General features: G+C 47.1%; 2 protein-coding genes across 2 annotated transcripts; both read left to right on the top strand.

Annotated features, from left to right (window-relative positions):
* The first annotated feature begins 4549 nt into the window (after nt 1-4549).
* On the top strand, nt 4550-6191 carry LOC142787957 (uncharacterized). The gene is made up of 2 exons (XM_075884759.1): nt 4550-4954; nt 5576-6191. The coding sequence occupies exons 1-2, from the start codon at nt 4657-4659 to the stop codon at nt 5830-5832; spliced, it is 555 nt and encodes a 184-aa protein (XP_075740874.1). The 5' UTR covers nt 4550-4656; the 3' UTR covers nt 5833-6191.
* Nucleotides 6192-9561: 3370 nt separating this feature from the next.
* LOC142787941 (phospholipid-transporting ATPase ABCA3-like) lies at nt 9562-16791 on the top strand. Its single transcript, XM_075884758.1, has 7 exons — nt 9562-9858; nt 10100-10288; nt 11989-12170; nt 12260-12391; nt 13181-13456; nt 14955-15110; nt 16407-16791. The coding sequence occupies exons 2-7, from the start codon at nt 10240-10242 to the stop codon at nt 16638-16640; spliced, it is 1029 nt and encodes a 342-aa protein (XP_075740873.1). The 5' UTR covers nt 9562-9858; nt 10100-10239; the 3' UTR covers nt 16641-16791.
* The last annotated feature ends 672 nt before the right edge of the window (nt 16792-17463 follow it).

The raw sequence follows: 17463 nt of genomic DNA, 5'->3' as shown, positions 1-17463 counted from the left end.
GACGCGTGCCAAAACGGACTACCAAAACGGACTACCTGTGCAGAACCTCTGCCTCCGTAGCTTTCCCTTCAGTGCCAAGAAAAATGGTCATCCTGAACCAGAAGCATAGGCAGTTTGTTTGTGTGTGTTGGGGGGGGGGGGGGGTGCTTGATTTGAAGTGCAGGCCGGGCAAGCAGGTGTGGTCGTGTGTAGTTTTGTGTTTTGCGTGCCACGGCAAAAAAAAAAAAAAAAAACGAAAGGTGGGCGGGGCACTGAATCAATGGGCGCGTGCGCTCTCGATTTGTGTCATGGCGTTTCGACCGACGTCATGTGCCGAATGGTCGCGGCGTGATACAAGTGTCAGGGAGATTCCGTTGAACAGCTCCGCTGACTTGAATATCGACTTCAATCATAGCTGGCCTTACATTAGGAAGAGCCTCTACCACCCGCTCCCCTTTTCGGACCATTGCCGTATGCGCCGCCTAGTGGCGAGCCACCTACTATGGTCCCTAAATTCTAAATTAGGCGTCTTTTCCTTCTTCCAATCACAACCACCGCCTCCATACGCCTACTGTAGTGAGCACCACTTCCTCCGTGGTAGTGAGCAACCAAACGGCCTCCGAGATTACGTGTCGGCACGCAATCTCGGCCGCCAGGGCAACACTCTCTACAGAAGACGGCTTGCCACCAAACAGCGCACTGATTTTGGCACGTGCTTTCTCTGTTGTGAACTATTTTTCAAATTAAAAATAAAAACAAATGGCAATGGAGCACGAAGCATCATTTTGGGTATTGTATATAACTGGGAAAGAAAACTAGAAAAATTACAATAACTGCTTATTTCACTATATTTTCGTTTTTAGTTGAATATGTGTGAATGTTTACTGAGGCTATTCTTCAGATATCTCACGCACCCAAAAAATGACATCCTTGGTAAGGTATTCAGGGTGACTGTCTAGGGCCGGCACTGCTGGGTGTACCTAAAATTATTTAAACTGTTGTTTGTGGTTATTTACTGGAGGCACAAATGGAAGAAGTCGGGATCAGTCTGTACTTTCGTCTTCATCCACATAACAAGACGAAGAAGCTTTCGCTCGGTTCTCGTGTCGGCACGCAATCTCGTGCCGACGTGTGGGTCCCAGGTCACTGCGGATTACAATTAAATGAATTGGCAGATGCTTTGGCACGAGCTTCACTCGATGGACCAGTAATTTCAGTACTTCCCGAGTTAGAATACTTATCAGGGGTTAGATATAGGAAATTCGCTATTTTTACAGATAGTTTAGAAAATATCACACAATGGACAGATTATCAGCATCTCAAATTTCCATGGAAAGCCCAGTGGAGCCCGTCAAAAAAACTTGAAATTATAATTTCTAGATTCCGGTGCCGTGTCCCCCCATTAAATTTTTATTTACACAGAGCTGGTCTGACACTTTCCCCCCTTTGTCCGTTCTGCGAAGAATCAGAAACTATTGAACATTATTTTGGCTCATGTCGTAACTATGCATTAATTAGGAAACGACTTTTAGATATTCCATTTGCGAAGCTAGGTTTAAATTTAACCGCAGAAAATGTTCTAAGTTTTGGTGCCTCTGTTTTGGGAAATTGCCACAGAGATGCATTCGATGCGGTGTGTAATTTTATTCAAGACTCTAAACGTTTTTCAACATAAAGCCCTCGTTAACAAATACTAAAAAATAAACGGGTCGAAAAGTAATTTTCTATTCTGGATAAATCCATGACATACCAAATTAATCGGGTTTGGCAAAACCAGCTGTCTGGTCGGCTCCCAAAATCAAGTTGTAGCTATTAGTATCTACTTTGTTATTGATTTTTTTTCTCACTATCTAAATCTTTGGTTTATTTCTTTTTTTTCCAACATACTGTCTTAACTATACAACTCCCCCCCCCCCTTTTTTTTTCGTTGTAAGCAATAATGCAGTTATCGTTCATATGAGACTATTTGTTCTCTTGGCCAATCCCCCAGAGTGGGTACGAGCCATGGATTAAAGGATACAAACAAACAAACAAACAAACAAGTTCTCGCACCAAGCTCTGATTACCTCAAGCTCACGGGCCCCACAAGTCGGGTTGAAAGAGCTAGCTAGCTCTTGGTGAATTCAATACAACACATTATTGCTAGGCAGCTGGCAGGTAAGAATTGCCTTTGAGTGGTTGCGTGAATGTTAACGGAAAACGGTGACACTTTGCCCTGTGCTGATTTTGACGTATCGATGCTCGGCCTTGTTTGTAGTAAGAAAGTAAACGCGCTGTTTATGTACAGCTGTGTAGTGTTACGTTTATTCAGTGCTGCTCCCATATGCGCCGCGTCCATATGCAACTTACACTGCTTCGAACAGCGGCACTGAAAATGATGGAGAAAGGAAAAGCAAACAAGGACGTCGCTGTAGTAATAGCTTAGCTTTATTTTTAATATAGCTATCATTGTTTTACGTCCAAAAACCTCGCATGATATGAACATACGTAGTGAAGGGCTCCGGAAATTTTGACTGCCTGCTGTTAACATGTACCTAAATGTTAGTGCACGGGCCTCTAGCATATTTCGCTTCCATCGATATGAGGGCACCGCAGCCGGTACTCGATCCCACGACCTTCGAGTGCGCAGTCAAGCTTCATAACCGATAGAACACCGTGGTTGGTGATGAATTTCATGAGGCAGCGCAAGTTAAACCAAAGCACTTTACGCGCAGGCCCTTAGATGTTACTACATACATTAGGAAATTAAGTATTACAGTCTCGTTGTCGTGGCAAAAAAGTATATAATTTCACCATGATGGGTGTTTCACAACGCGTTGGTCGTTTTAAGTCCCGTACATATATGGGTCTTCAAACAGACGCGTGGATGCACCCCGTCACACGCCTATGCGTGCACACGCTTCTTTCCATCTCAATATCGATGGCTTCATGTATATATGTATATGATCTTTATGCTCAAGGTACGCCTTGAATTAGCAGTCTCTGCGATGAGATGAGGGGTGTCCACAAGGTGCAAGGTGTGGTTGTCATATATAGTGAGACAGCATGTTTTCTTGTCCGAACCTTATTTTTTGTTCCCGTATTCGAAGCAGTGGTATGAACCAACTATAGCATCATTGTATTATAGCGATTGGTTGATACCGTTTTGATGTTATATATAAGATGACGATGCTGAAACCGTGGTTTTGGAACACCAGCTTGTGAAGACGCGGCGCTTGCGATTTCAGACGTTCCTGGGACGTCGTTATTGCATGGAGTCAGGTTTCGTAACCATAGCAGCCATCTTGAAGCACTAGTACGGTTAGAAATGGCATCCACGACGTCATTTGCAACGTTTTATCCGATAAATCTTTATGTACATGTGTTTCGTTTGCGTGCGTTCTTGCTTCGTCCTTGATTGTATCTGCGCACGTGCACAGGATATCGAAGACTGAAGACACGTCGTCCACCATACTGCTTAGGCTGTCCACATGCACGCTCGATCCGTTCGATGGCGACAGCTGCGCCTGTTGCTCTGGAAGAGCGTCTACTTGTACAAGCTGCGCCGAAACTGGGCGATCACGGCGCTGGAGGTGTTGACGCCGCTGCTGCTGACTTTGGTGCAAACGTACTTGCACTGCAGCCGCGAGGAGTCATCGCCGGAGGGAACGTCCACTCCGGCAATTCTCGCTAGTCTAAACGTCAGCGGCATGGAGGCCGAGCAAGTGGTCAAGCCGTCCTTCTACTTCCCCACCATCATCGCCTTCGTGCCGGCGCCAAGCAAGCACAATTTGTTTATTTGTATTATTGCGATAACGAATATATGCACTGTAAACTACTTGGCACCCTTAAGGTGGCTTCAAGCAAGCAAAACAGCCTTTTGCCTAACTAGAATTTGCAAAGGTGAGGGTGTTTTCCTTTCCCAAAGCGTCTTCGAGTGATAATACGTATACCCTAAAGCACCATTTAGGAGCAAAGGGTGTTATGTATTATCGAAACACAGATGTCCTACGCGACAGCATGCCAGATTACAGCATGGAGTATAGGATTAATAACAAATTGTTGGGTGGGTAGGTCTGTTCGCTTCAGGTATATCAACAAGTACCTCATGTTTAACATCTATTCTTTTCATCTTATTCATGTTCATGTTATTCATGTCATTGATGTTCATGTTATTCATTCAACAGCTCGCGCTGTTTAGCGTGAGCTTTCCGCTCATGGAGTATTTTACATTATGCTATCTTGTGTGTACGGTTTGGCGCGTACGTGCACTGTATGGTGGTGTATTCTGTAATTGTATGTTCCCTCACTGGAAGATTTTATTTTTGTCAATGATAGTGATGTTAGGCCATTGAAAACACCCCATGGTATGGGTGTTTTGATTCGTAAAAACGCCTTTTTTCTAGGTTGTAATGGTGTTAGGTATAGACCAAGTAAAAGTCCCTTGTGCACGGTGTAAACTGATTTATTGTGTGGGTACTCGCTACGGTGACACTTGACCCCTCTGCACGCCTACGGTGCATCATAGGAGGTGAAACTTACGTTATATATGAGCACTTAGTGTACGCCTGCCTTGCTCTTAACGAGTCTCGTTCGCTACGCTCATTGATTTCGCAATTATTAAAATATTTATATTTCGCAAAAGATTGCTCAGACGTATGCGCAATCATCGATTCTATCTATGGCACATTGAAGCTGATGATATGTTCGGCGTTGCATCTGCGTGCAGCTGGGAACATCTCCGGCGAAGAAGTTCTGCGCCTCGCGTTCCCCCTTGCGAAGCTCGAAGAGTTCGCCGACGAATCTGTGATGGTGGCGAACCTAAGTGCGCGCTTCAATTCCCTCGGGCTGGCCAATAACTACGGCGTGGTGTTCAAGCAGGCTGAGCAAGGCGCGCTCAGCTACACTCTGCGCTTTCCCTCCTGGCAGGAATTCTACACCAGGCAGACAATGCGGCCAGGGGGCGCCACCATACGACCGCCATTTTGGCTTTCGGGTGAAGTTGACCCTGTGTTCGTTCATTCATTCATTAAACTGATAATTTCTTTACAATAGCGCATTGCGGTGTTCTCTGAATAAACGAAACAAAGATAGACGGAAACGCTGGATAAACAGAATAGCGGTGTCTACTCGAAATGATTTCCAACACGTTAGTCCCTTGGACTGAAGGCAGCATAAAGTTTCCTAATAGAAGACAGGACTCACTGCAGATGCTAATAACTCAAAGGGTCTCTCATGCATTCGTCCAAAGACTAGAAAGCGAAAGCCATCTGGGGTGGCAGTGTTGTCATCATGACCATCAGTGTTAAATCATAATTGATCGCAGTATTAATTTATAATATATATATCATCATTACCGTAATTAATAATTATAATTAACTTTTTGATTACGATTGTTTTGTACCATTCGTGTTGATGGAGACTACGTTTACGGCCGCTTTTCCCGTTTGATTAGCCGTGTATGGCTTTCGCCATTAAATCTTATTAAGTATTGAAACACACATCCCTTGATTTATCGGTATATTTTGAGATAGTAAGGCGCTCGAGCACTCTATACTTCACTGCAAGCATAGTGGAAGCTTCCAGACCTCACGTCTTGTTCTTCCCTGTGCCTCAGGTATCCTGCTACCGATGATGTCGAGGCTCAACATGGCCGTGGCGCAGATCGCATCCAGCACGGCCGATGGCGAGCAGCCACCGCCGGTATACTTCCAGACGCGTCGGTTTCCCTCGCCCAAGGGCTTCGACACCTCCAGGAGCGCGCGCAAGATTACAGACGTGAGCGTCATCTACGGCTTCATCGTCCTGGCACCCGTCGCCGTCAAGCGCATTGCGGATGAAAAATCAGTCGGAATGAAGGTGCTGTTCATGTAGAGCTTCTGTGGAGGCCATGGTCGTATGTTGAAAAGAGGGTTGGGGAGCAGTGAGTGAACAAGAGTTCGCAGGCCACCATCTTATGTGATTCTAAGGCTGTGCAGCTTGGGAACTTTATACCACCCTGTATACATAGTATCTGGGGCATGCACTTTATGACGCAGTGATCACAAACATCACGGTATGGATGGCTATAGTTAATGAAACAAAGATCGAGAATCAATGAATGGCTGTAGGCCTCCCGGAGAGCCCACTTGTACCTTAATTGCTTGAAGTCGCAAATGCGTCATGTATGACGTCACGCCACCACGGCATAATGTGGAAAGAAAGCGAAGGTTCTCCCTGGTGTTGCATACGTATTGCTCTTTTGCCACTGCCTGTATCGTATGTGGAGGGGAGGGGAGGGGAATAGTTCATATGCAATATTCGCTCGCTTTCAAACCACAATGTCCGGCAAATTTTCAACGAAAAGCCTATTGTAACGAAATTAAAGTTAGTCATCGATTCACGGTGAGAAAACCACGGTTGGCAGAAATTGAATCGCTTATTCTATGATTGCACAAACAAGAACAGTGACCGGGTGGCTTGCCGTGGCGCTTTATTTTATAGTCACTTTAGTCGATAGGTAGTTTATGAAACACTGTCTGAGAATCAATGAATGACAATGTAATAAAACAAAACTATAGCTGGACATAAGGAAAAGGTGACAGGGGAGGGTGGTGACGAGCGTGTCCCCTCTCGTCGTGCTAAGGCAGGCTATTCAACACATGCCATGCTGCTCAGGGCTTGTTACGTTTGCCAGCGTCAGTACTGCCAGAGCGAGTGTCATCAGCGACGTACTGTTTTACCAGCCACGTTACACGTGACGTTTGGGCTCGGGTCATGATCCCGCGGGCTGAGTACGTAGCGCTCAGGTTCGTCTATCGAAAAAAAAAAAGCGTATCCATGCGACCGCCGCATTCCACGAAAGAAGGCGTGCAACTGTAGTTGCACCAAATACAGATAATCAAGGTCTTTTTTACGTCACATTCTGTCTTGCCAATAAGGTATCAGTTTATATCTAATTGATTATATCAAAAAATCACAGCATATGCACAAAGTGAATGATGATGAGTGGGGCGGAGCGACCGTCCGTGCGTCTGTGTGTCCATCCGTCAGTGCTTCCGGACGGATGGAAGGAAGCACGGACGGACTGATGGACGCATGTACAGGTGCACAGATGGAAGCGTGGACGGACGAACAGAAGCACGGGCGGAGAGATGAACGGATGTAGGAACAGACGCAGGAAGGGACAGACAGACGGATGGACGGATGGAAGCATGTACAGAGAGACAGACGGAAGCATGAATGGATGGGGGGCGAACGGACGGACGCACAGATATTTAGACACACGGACGGACGGGTGGACGCTTTGCCCCACTCGTTATCACTCCCTCCGTGGATATGCTGTGAAAACTACTAACGCCATCTTGTTATATTATTTCCAAAGACATATACACACAACGTCATCTATTGAGCAAGTAATAATAGGGAGTTTTAGTGCCGGGTACGCAAGCTCTTGGTGCGTTGCGGGCTTGGGGGCGCGCGGATTTGTGTACCCCACCCATACCCAACGCGCACGCAAACGCAAGCCGCACGAAGGTCACACGCGCTCGCAGCGTCATAGCGTCTTGTCGCATAAGTATTATTTAATTATCTTTATGATTCAAAATGTTAAATTAAACACACCTAGTGATCAGGACACTTTTTCTATTGTGTATAGTATCCCGGTATACGCAAAAAAGTGAAAAATACAAGGTTACTGTAACGACAGTGTCCGCATCTTGTGACACTTCATGCAACCACAGTCATGAACATGTTAGCTTACGCGTAATGTTTTAGAGGTGAAAAAGAATAAAAAGGTTACTCATTTGTAATGTTGTCGCTGCGCAGTTTTTGCGCCAGATGTACAATGCGCAATGTTTCTGCAATAACAATGTTGTGATTGTCTGCTTCACCATGGCCGCGCTAGACGGCGCCACCTATTCAGCTGGTCGGGGTCTGGCATATTTTTAGTTTTTATGTTCCAGGTCATTCTAGCTTTGGTAAGCTGGCTGAAACCGTGCAATCGCTATAAGTGCTCGCACTTTGGCTTACTTTAACTCGAAGGCTGGAGTATCCGCAGTGCGGATACCGTGAGTTCTTGCGAAGGTGGCCGATCCATGCCGTCCGAGATTTCGCGCCTTTGTGCTATGCTATTTGTATAGTGGCTAGCCACTATAATATTTGCGCTTAGAACTTAAAAGTCGAAGTGGTAGCTCTGCCCAGCCTCGGCTTTGCTCGCCGTGAAGGTAACATGATGCGCCAGCATGTGCGCCGGGGCAGCTTATCACCGCTAGGAGGCCAGTGGTGGCAGCGTTGTTTATGGCCGCGTGGACGCATGGCCCCATCGCCCCAGCGATCTTGCGACGCATCTGTTTGGGGTTTCACGTCTGCGCAATACCGCCGCCCCAACGTCCTGGGTACGCAAGCCGCTTGGGTACCGAGCACTAAAACTCCCTAATATAGAGGTGGCTACATACCACATACGAAGGAAAGAATGACCCACGGCCCAAGGAGCTTCGCCCCTAAAAAGTAATCAGAGAACAGTGACCGCTATCAAATACAAAAAAGAAATCACAGCATGCCCACTGAGTGAATGGTGATGAGTGGGGTGAAGCGTCCGTCAGCCCGTCCGTGCTTCCGTCCGTCCGTTCGTTCTTGCTTTCGTCCGTCTGCGTGACCATCCGTGCGTCCATCCACGCGTCCGCCCATCTGTCCATGCGCCCGTCCGTAAGTCCGTTCATCTGCCCGTCCATCTGCCCGTCCATCTGCTAGTTTGTTCATCTGTCAGTCCGTGCGTCCATCTAGTGAACACTCTGAGTACCGCCATTTCACATCTCACATCCCCTGTGGCACATACCCGCTCTAGAGCGAGTATTTGCCACCGGTGGCTACCTACTACTACTACATATATCGGAGGATGGACAGACCCACGCCTTAAAGGGGTACTGACACAAAATTTTGGGGCCGAGATAGCCTGCGGGGTCGATTCTCGTGAACATTCGCATATCATCTGCAAGATATGAACAGTCAATATAGCTTGGAAGGTATTTTAAATTAATTTTAAAGCTTGCGTGAGCGACCGACTCCGTAGTGCTATAGACACCTTCGGAGGTGAACCCCGAGGTGACCCTCTATTTCCCTCACGTCACCACGCTGCGGTCAACAAAACAAGTTATGATGACGTCATAGGCGCCATTTTTTTTTTCGCCTCGTTAGTTCCCGAAGTCTACAATTCTTGGCGGCTGGTTACGAGTGCGTGGCCGTGGCGCACGCGTAGAAAGTTTTGTGTTTGGCAACATTCCCGTCCCGTTTCCTATTGGAAAATAATTCTTGATGTGGACCGTGCGGAAGTGCGTCACAGTTTTATGTGCTGACGTTCTCAAGAGCTGCACACGCTAGGTGGTGACAGTTGCACGTGGTTTTTGGAACTCTCTCAAACCGAAACTGAGACTGATTGATAATGACGGGCCTGTAAATAATTATCTGTCGCGTGCTGCAGCGAACGATGTATCGTGTGATGACTAACAGGCCCCCGGCAACGCATTGCAGCAGAAAAACGCGAAACCAAAGTTTTTGTGTCAGTACCCCTTTTAAGGAGCTTCGCCCATAAAAGAGAAAATAAACACGAATGATATTGATTAAAAGCAATCATTTACATGTACTATTCGATAACGTACAAGTGTGTCATTCACGCATGTTCGCAGGAGCTCCTGCGCATCGCTGGTATCTCCGACGCCGTTTACTGGTTTTCCGCCTTCTTGAGCAGCCTGATGGTGATGTCCCTGGAGACGGTCCTCATCACTACGTTTCTGACGTTTCCCATATTCTGCGAGTCGGCAATACTGCCTCAGAGCGACATCAGCCTCGTTCTGTTCATGCTCATGTTGTACGCTGTCTACTGCGACCTGTTCTGCCTGCTCATAAGCTGCGTCGTCAAGACTCGTGAGCTACATGCCTCCTTCATTAATTCATGCGCTGTTAAAGAAGCGAGGAAATCGAAGGCTTTTTTTTCGTTGTCTTGATCTATCTCGGTAAATCTTGACTGATCACCATGTGACGGTAACCTCGCATGTAATATCTGGCCCCACCGCCGTGTAAATTGGACTGTGACATTAATATTGGCGAAAAAATCTTAAATCCTTATAGCTCCCACAACATCTCACTAAGGCTTCTCTTTACGCAGCGGTGTACGCTGTGTTCGCCACCGTGTGCCTCTGGATGCTGACTTACGAGGTGCCCGTCTTCTTCATGGACTTTCCCGGCTCCATCGAGTACGCCGATCTCTCGCTCGGTTAGAAAGTCACGACATCCATATTTCCCAACATGGCCTTGCACTGGATTGTCCGCATCATCAGCGCACACGAAGAAAACAGTTAAGTGTCTCGGCTGACCATGGTTTTAGGGTTAGGCATAGAGAGAGAAAGTGACAGAGAGAGGGAAGAGACAGCTATTGAACCGATTAGTTAATTGTGTAGGGCCGGGTAACATTGTCCCACTAGAACCTTATTTACCTTTTCTTAGGGGGGGGGGGGAGGTGTCCACTTACCCATTATGCATATTCGTGCGTTTGTTTATTACGTGCGTGTGTATACACATGCAAGCTTGAAAATTTTCGGAATGAAGTGAACACCAAAGCGTCTTCCCTCACTGTTCTTATTGAAAAAAAAAACAAATTAGCAAAATGAAACCGTACATTGAGGCGTTAAAGCCCGAAAAATAGCTGAAAAACTACAAAAACTCCCTGCTGTGAACCTGCATCAAAAAGCAGTCTGCGTATTTCGACTTCTTCTGGTATAACTTTTCTATCGAGCAATCTTTCTCCCACATTACATTGCATGCATATATGCCCATCGCGCAAGTTTTGTGGGAGTTAAAAGAGCCACTTTTTTTTTAGATGCGGAGCATCTAATACTCGAGGCTTGTAGTGCGGCGCCGTCCGCAAGCTTCCTCCTCCTTCTTCCACCATCTGTGCATCCCTTCCTCCTCTACACACCGCGCGCGCTTCACTCCTCCACCATCTGTGCACCCTTCCTCCTCTACACACCGCGTGCGCTTCTCCTCTTCACGAACATTCGCTAGCTGTATAATGTAGCGCGCATGCGCCGTCACGCTTCGAGAACATCGGCAGCTGACGCGCGCGCATGCGCCGTCGCGCTTCGAGAACATCGGCAGCTGACGCGCGCGCATGCGCCGTTGCGCTTCTCCCCCTTCTCGAACATTCGACAGCTGACAGTTCATGCGCCGTCGCGCTGTATATATACTCAAGGTCGGCGCTCGCTCGCTCAGTTGCCGCTCGTCGGTTGGTTTGTACGGCACGTCGACGTCCAAGGTCGCGGTGAAATGAATTCCAACGAATCCACAAACACAATCATCGACGTCCCTTCGACCAGCGCCGCCCTTTCGCATACGTGTGTACGTGTTCACTCATTTAACACCCCCTCCTACAACCACGTTAACCAATTTAGCCATCGACCCAAGTAAGTCGCAATTTAACACCCCATTTCACAACCACGTTAACCAATTTAGCCATCGACCCAAGTAAGTCGCACTTTAACACCCCGTTAACCAATTATATGCTCCGCATCCTCCTCAGTGTTCCCCCGAGGGAAGCTGCGGGCAATTTTTTTTTTTTTGAGCGGTCGTCCAGATCCATTGTTCAATAGTATTTTCTTGCATATAACGCCCCTTCGACAACGATGCCCGAAAAATGTTCTAGAAATGATTCCCGCGTATATCTCTGATGTTATTATTATTGTTTTTTTTTTCATAGCTGTCAAACTCGGCCGTGCAATCCAACTTTGCAAACAAGAATTTTTGTTTGTTTTGACTTTAGCTCCAATGTTCTGTTTTGTTGAAATATTTTGTTCTGGTTTTAACCGAGAAACTACTAATAGTGCACAAATGCTGCAGCCCTCATCTTACATCATTGTAGTGATACCTGATTTTTTTCGTGAGTTTTGAAAGAGTAAACGCAGGCTGGTGAATTAGTATGCTTACATCGACTGATTGATTGATTGATTGATTGATTGATTGAATATAGTGTTACTTACTACATGTTGTCTTGCTTTCCAGACCAAGGGGCTCGTTGGAGCAACATTGACATGACAGGTTCGCCGTACGACAACGTCACCCTCACGGTGATGTTTTGTGTCGTCCTGGGCTACTGCGTGCTTTATGCCGTCCTCGTCTGGTACCTGGACAACGTGTGGCCGTGGCAGTACGGCATCCCCAAGGAGCCTCTATTTTTCACCAGAGTGAGTGGCTCGTTCGAGGGCAGCATACTGTTATTTAGCCTCAGGTCGAGGGCACCACTACATCCTGTTCTTGCATGTTTGTCTCTCAGGGGAGCTACTGGTATCCCAAGGCGGCCAGCAATTCGCAGTATCCGAGGAAGGACGGCACAGAAGCGAGTATTCCGCTGGAGAGCGTCGGAGACCGAAACAATCCCGGCATTGTGCTCGACAACGTCACGAAGGTCAGCGGTAGCTCAACAGCAACACTCACTCACTCACTCCACTCAATCAATCAATGAATTGAACTTCATTGCGACGATGCGGCCCTTTCTACGATGCATATCTTTTTCAGCTCTAAATAGGAAATTACAGGTGCATGTAGTTTAAGCTGCGTGCTTGTAGTATAACGGAGCTCGAAGTCTGTTTGTTTGGGTACACTTGAAAAGTAAATTAGGTCTTAATGGATATATATTTTGTCGATTGATGGTCAAGGCATTTGTGATTCGACTGAATGGCTATCTACGATTGAGCGCCGGCAGCTCTCCAGTGCTCCAGCTCTCAGCAATAAAGTGTTCACTAATAATGGCTTCTCCTCAGTAGCAGGCATTGTGCGGAAAAGCCCACTTTAGCGTCGTTTATAGCAATTTTTTTTTTCTGATTCATCCATGCATTCATCCACCAATGTACTCTCATCTAATCTATAAGCCAAACTGTACTTTAGCGCCCCGCCATGGTGGTCTAGTGGCTAAGGTACTCGGCTGCTGACCCGAAGGTCGAGGGCTCAAATCCCGGCTGTGGCGGCTGCATTTCCGATGGAGGCGGGAATGTTGTAGGCCCGTGTGCTCAGATTTGGGTGCACGTTAAAGAACCCCAGGTGGTCCAAATCTCCGGAGCCCTCCACTACAGCGTCTCTCATAATCATATGGTGGTTTTGGGACGTTAAACCCCACACATCAATCAAAACCGTACTTTAGCGTTAGTTAAAGAATCGCTGCATGGGACAATCGTAGCCCCTGCGTGCATTGTTTCAGGTCTATCCGAAGAATACCGTGGCCCTCTATCGCGTCAGCCTCAAGGCCTACCCCGGTGATGTCACCGTGCTTCTCGGTCGCAACGGCGCGGGCAAGACGACCTTGCTGCGACTGATTACGGGCCTGGAAGAGGCGTCCGCCGGCAGCGTGTGCGTGGCGGGTCATGATGTGGCGCTGGACACGGACGCGGCGCGCCGTTCTATGGGCTTCTGCCCGCAGGAGAACATACTCTTCCTCGGCCTAACCGTCCTAGAGCACCTGCAGTTCTTCGCTAGGGTGAGCCCCTGAACGACTTACCCCCGTATTCTAGCTTCACTCAACGCTTCACCTTCACTTGAAAAAGCCGATGGGAGCGCCGTCTCTAGGCACGGCAAGTCATTGCATATCAGCAATAATCTGCTGCGATTCTTGAGTATCGCAGCGTCATTTTCAGCCGAGCGGTGGCGCAGGGCTCAACTCTGTCAAGTGAAGGGTGGAAGTCGAGTCGAGGAGCGTTTGTGAATACGGGCATTAGTTTCGTAATAGAGCCATGCAAGATCGATGGACAACGACTCTGGGAGTGAGCGCAACGTGATGAAATGAAATTCGAGCCAGACAAATATGGCTAGCACAGTACATTTTGAATTATGATAACATTTGCTGGCAGTGTATACATATTTATGTCGCGTTGAGTTGGCGTATTTTTCACCGCCACGCTGATAAGCCAATTGGGGATGGCGGCAATGTGCAGCTGCGACGCCTGCAGGTTGCATCGAGCACGATAAGCCTATGTTATCGCAGTAAAAAAAATGGAAGCTGCGCAACAATATTGATGGTGAAACGTGTCTTCACTTTCTTTGTGCGTGTCCTTCATGGCACAATACAATTTTTACCGTGCATCACCACTAAGGAGTTTTTTACACCCTTTCCAGAACATCGAGTCCGCATACGTTAAAGCCTCACCAATCATACTGAACAGAGCCTGCCGTTTGTATACTCTCTTGTTAGGCCTACTTTTGGAGTGAAAGTGAAATCAAATGAAAGAATCAGCTTTCCAATTCGTTGCATTATTATAATCAGCCTCGTAGCGTCATATTTTTGTTATTATTTGTACACAGCGTGGAATAAACGAGACGACACAACAGATTGTGCTGGTCTCCGTCTGTTTTTTTTTTTTTTTGGTCCTTGTATTGTTCTGCGCAGTGTACCAATACCAAGACTCGCCAATTTTCCCCATCTTTCACTCTGATTGGTCATATTTATTTTCTCCTTATATAGGTATGACTAATCAGTGAAGCAACCTTGTGCTTCTGCTCACCCTGCGTTTTTTCAGCCGTGCTTTTGCTCAACATATACCACGAATATTTATAATTACGAATGTTTTAAGAAAAGATATGTAGTTTAGGTAATATGTATGATAAGCTCCCCATGATTTCAAGCTTCACACTGGTGTAGCGAAGGCACCGTAAAAAATAAAAGTGCTAGAAGATGAGTTGCTCGTTTTGCAAGGCTTTCAGTTTGTTTTAGGTTGGCGTGAATATTGTGGTCGAAGTACTTTAATTATTTAGAGGATATGGTTTAAGATGAACCTGCACTTCCGATGGAGGCGGAAATGTTGTAGGCCCGTGTGCTCAGATTTGGGTGCACGTTAAAGAACCCAAGGTGGTCGGAATTTCCGGAGCCCTCCAATACGGCGTCTCTCATAATCAAATGGTAGTTTTGGGACGTTAAACCCCATATATCAATCAGATTTAAGATGATTAGAGAACATTTTCCTCTGTTTTTATAAGTGCAGATTCGGGGTGACAGCTGGGTGACGGCGAACAACGCTATCGAGGAGATACTCGCGGCCTTCAACTTATCCGATAAGCGCGACACCCTCGCCAGCTCGCTTTCTTGGGGAACGAGGCGAAAGCTTCAACTTGGCATCGCCGTTGTGGGTAACCCTCAGGTAACCATTTCCTTTTTTTTTTCTTCTAATGGGCATGTTCTGTAACATCTAATAGCTTTCCTAGTTGAGAAGCACCTCTATACTTTCTCACCTGCACCGATATCTTGCTTTCTGATATTTTCCAAACACGCGCGTGTGCTATAGCAGACTCGCTATACTCCAGCTTGGCGTACAAAGGCGCCTTTCCTCCTTCGACAGCAGCGTGTCGTTCTGCGCAGCCTTAATTGTAGCACTCCGGGTTCCCGGAAACATGTCATCTGGCGTAGTGAAACCGTCATTCACTTCACTTTTTACTGCCGTCCACTCTTCGCACAATACAAGACAAACCAGTTAAAAACAGTTTTTTGCTTGTCTTGGAATGGGTTACAGTATGTGTATGCGATGTCAGGAGGTGCCGAAGTTGTTGCGTTCAGAAGTTTGTCGCCCCTTTGCATTGACAGGAGCTAGCTAAGGTAGTATTTCTGTGTGAAGTAAGTGAAGCACTATGTGAAATGTGCCGGGGAGCTTGATTCATATGCGATAAATAACATGCATTGACTGTAAACTAAAGCTGGCGTTTACAGTCCAACTTCATTACAACGATGTCACACATGACGTGGAAACTACTTCACTGTGTCCCATACTCCGTTATTAACGTGTATTCTCAACGCTGTGTGAAAGTAAATTGCAGTTATTTATCTACTTCACTATAACAGAGAATGTGTTATATTTGTATTCGTTACATCGAGGTCCAACTTTCATTATCACGTTGTTGTGATGGTGAAAAACGCAGCTGTCATACCACTAAAAATTGAGCTCTTTATACGGTTACTATCGCCAAATGAAACTTGAGAAGACCGGCACCACCTAAATGAGCGAAGAGCGGCACTCGATCGTCTCCGCTATGAAAGAATCCCGCTCAAGCACTCGGCATGAGCGTTTTCCGAAGGCGGGGAAATCAGAAGTCCAACTCATGACGTCATTCTCGAGTGCACACCCATTGGCGCTGGCTTGTGTACATGCGCTTACTTGAGGAAATGCCGTGGACTTCTGAAGCTGTGTCGGACTATACATAGAAGTTGACAGCGACATAATGGTACTTAACAGCAACATACAGGTTGAGTGCGTATAAGCAGGCGCGGCTACTGTAATACTGCGAAGACTGTAGCGATGCTCTCGCTTTCTTTGCCCAAGATATAACGTTAAATCTGGTCGCATCTGTAGAAAAGCCGCTTCTGGAGTAGTTATAATCCCCGCGATCAGAAGTGGCCCATGCTCCAACGAGTAGGCGTTTAGTATCGAAGTCGCGACTCGCAGATCGTTGTGCTGGACGAGCCGACGGCAGGTGCCGATCCCGAGTGCAAGGGCGCCCTCTGGGAGTGCGTCCTGCGCTTCCACGAAGACAAGACCATGCTGATGACCACGCACAGCATGGAGGAGGCCGACACGCTGGGTGACCGCATCGCCGTGATGGCCGCCGGCAGGATATGCTGCTGTGGCTCCTCGCTCTTCCTGCGCAAGACTTACGGTATCGTGCACAGTGGGGATTAGAATACACCGTCATGCGGATTCGGTGTTTTGCAACGCCCTTGTGTTCACGCACGCCGAAACTTGCTGTGCGAATCTGCGTGCACACGCAGAGCGGACTTAGAGGATAGAGTTTCCTAGAATTAACTAGAGGGGACTCTGGCGCTGCGATCGTTCAGCGACCATGGGAGTGATGGGTAGTACACACATTTGCCTAGCCTTCGTACTTGTGGCTTCGTTTATTGCTGGTTGCGGTTTCGTTTTAAAGAAAAGAACGAATCCCTTTGAACTGCGTGACCTGATTTGAAAAGGTAAGCTTTAAAAAAATAAGGTGGTGAAGCACAACCGCTGAACGTTTGCCGATTTTTGTTTCGTGAGAAAACAGCTCCTAGACACACGAACACACACGGAGCCAGAAGCAGGCCAGAAGTACGAAGATTAAACAAATGTGTGTACTACCCATCATTCCCATGCTCGCTGAAGCGCCGCGCGTTGCAGCTCCCATGGACACTAGCGCCAGAATTCCCTCTAGTGTATATTAGGAAACTCAATGTTAGAGGCCACCTCTTGGCGCTGCAAAGGGGGCGTGTGTTCGATAACTGAAAGAGGCGGCCACAGTGCGCGAGACGCAAAGACGCCTATGAACTTGAATCGATGGCCATGTTAACACCAAGTGGTCAAAATGAATAGACGGTCCCCTACTACAGCGCATTGTGATTCTGACACCTGGAATCCGAAAATTCACGCTGCATGTTTGCATGTCCGCGTGCATGTATACCCGTGTGAGTGTTTGTGCAGGTGGGTGCAGCAAGAGAGTAGCCAGAATGTTTTACTTTCATTTTTTTAG

Source organism: Rhipicephalus microplus, chromosome 2 (assembly GCF_043290135.1).
Source record: "Rhipicephalus microplus isolate Deutch F79 chromosome 2, USDA_Rmic, whole genome shotgun sequence".
Taxonomy (NCBI): Eukaryota; Metazoa; Arthropoda; class Arachnida; order Ixodida; family Ixodidae; genus Rhipicephalus; species Rhipicephalus microplus.
Note: the sequence above shows the minus strand (reverse complement) of the source record. Positions and strands in the feature narration are given on the sequence as shown.

Excerpts from the sequence above, each read along its gene's own strand:
- LOC142787957 (XM_075884759.1), top strand. The coding sequence starts at position 4,657 with ATGATATGTTCGGCGTTGCATCTGCGTGCAGCTGGGAACATCTCCGGC. Across the intron at positions 4,955-5,575 it reads ACCGCCATTTTGGCTTTCGG|GTATCCTGCTACCGATGATG; the intron begins GTGAAGTTGACC and ends CCTGTGCCTCAG.
- LOC142787941 (XM_075884758.1), top strand. The coding sequence starts at position 10,240 with ATGGCCTTGCACTGGATTGTCCGCATCATCAGCGCACACGAAGAAAAC. Across the intron at positions 10,289-11,988 it reads CAGCGCACACGAAGAAAACA|ACCAAGGGGCTCGTTGGAGC; the intron begins GTTAAGTGTCTC and ends CTTGCTTTCCAG. Across the intron at positions 12,392-13,180 it reads TGCTCGACAACGTCACGAAG|GTCTATCCGAAGAATACCGT; the intron begins GTCAGCGGTAGC and ends GCATTGTTTCAG.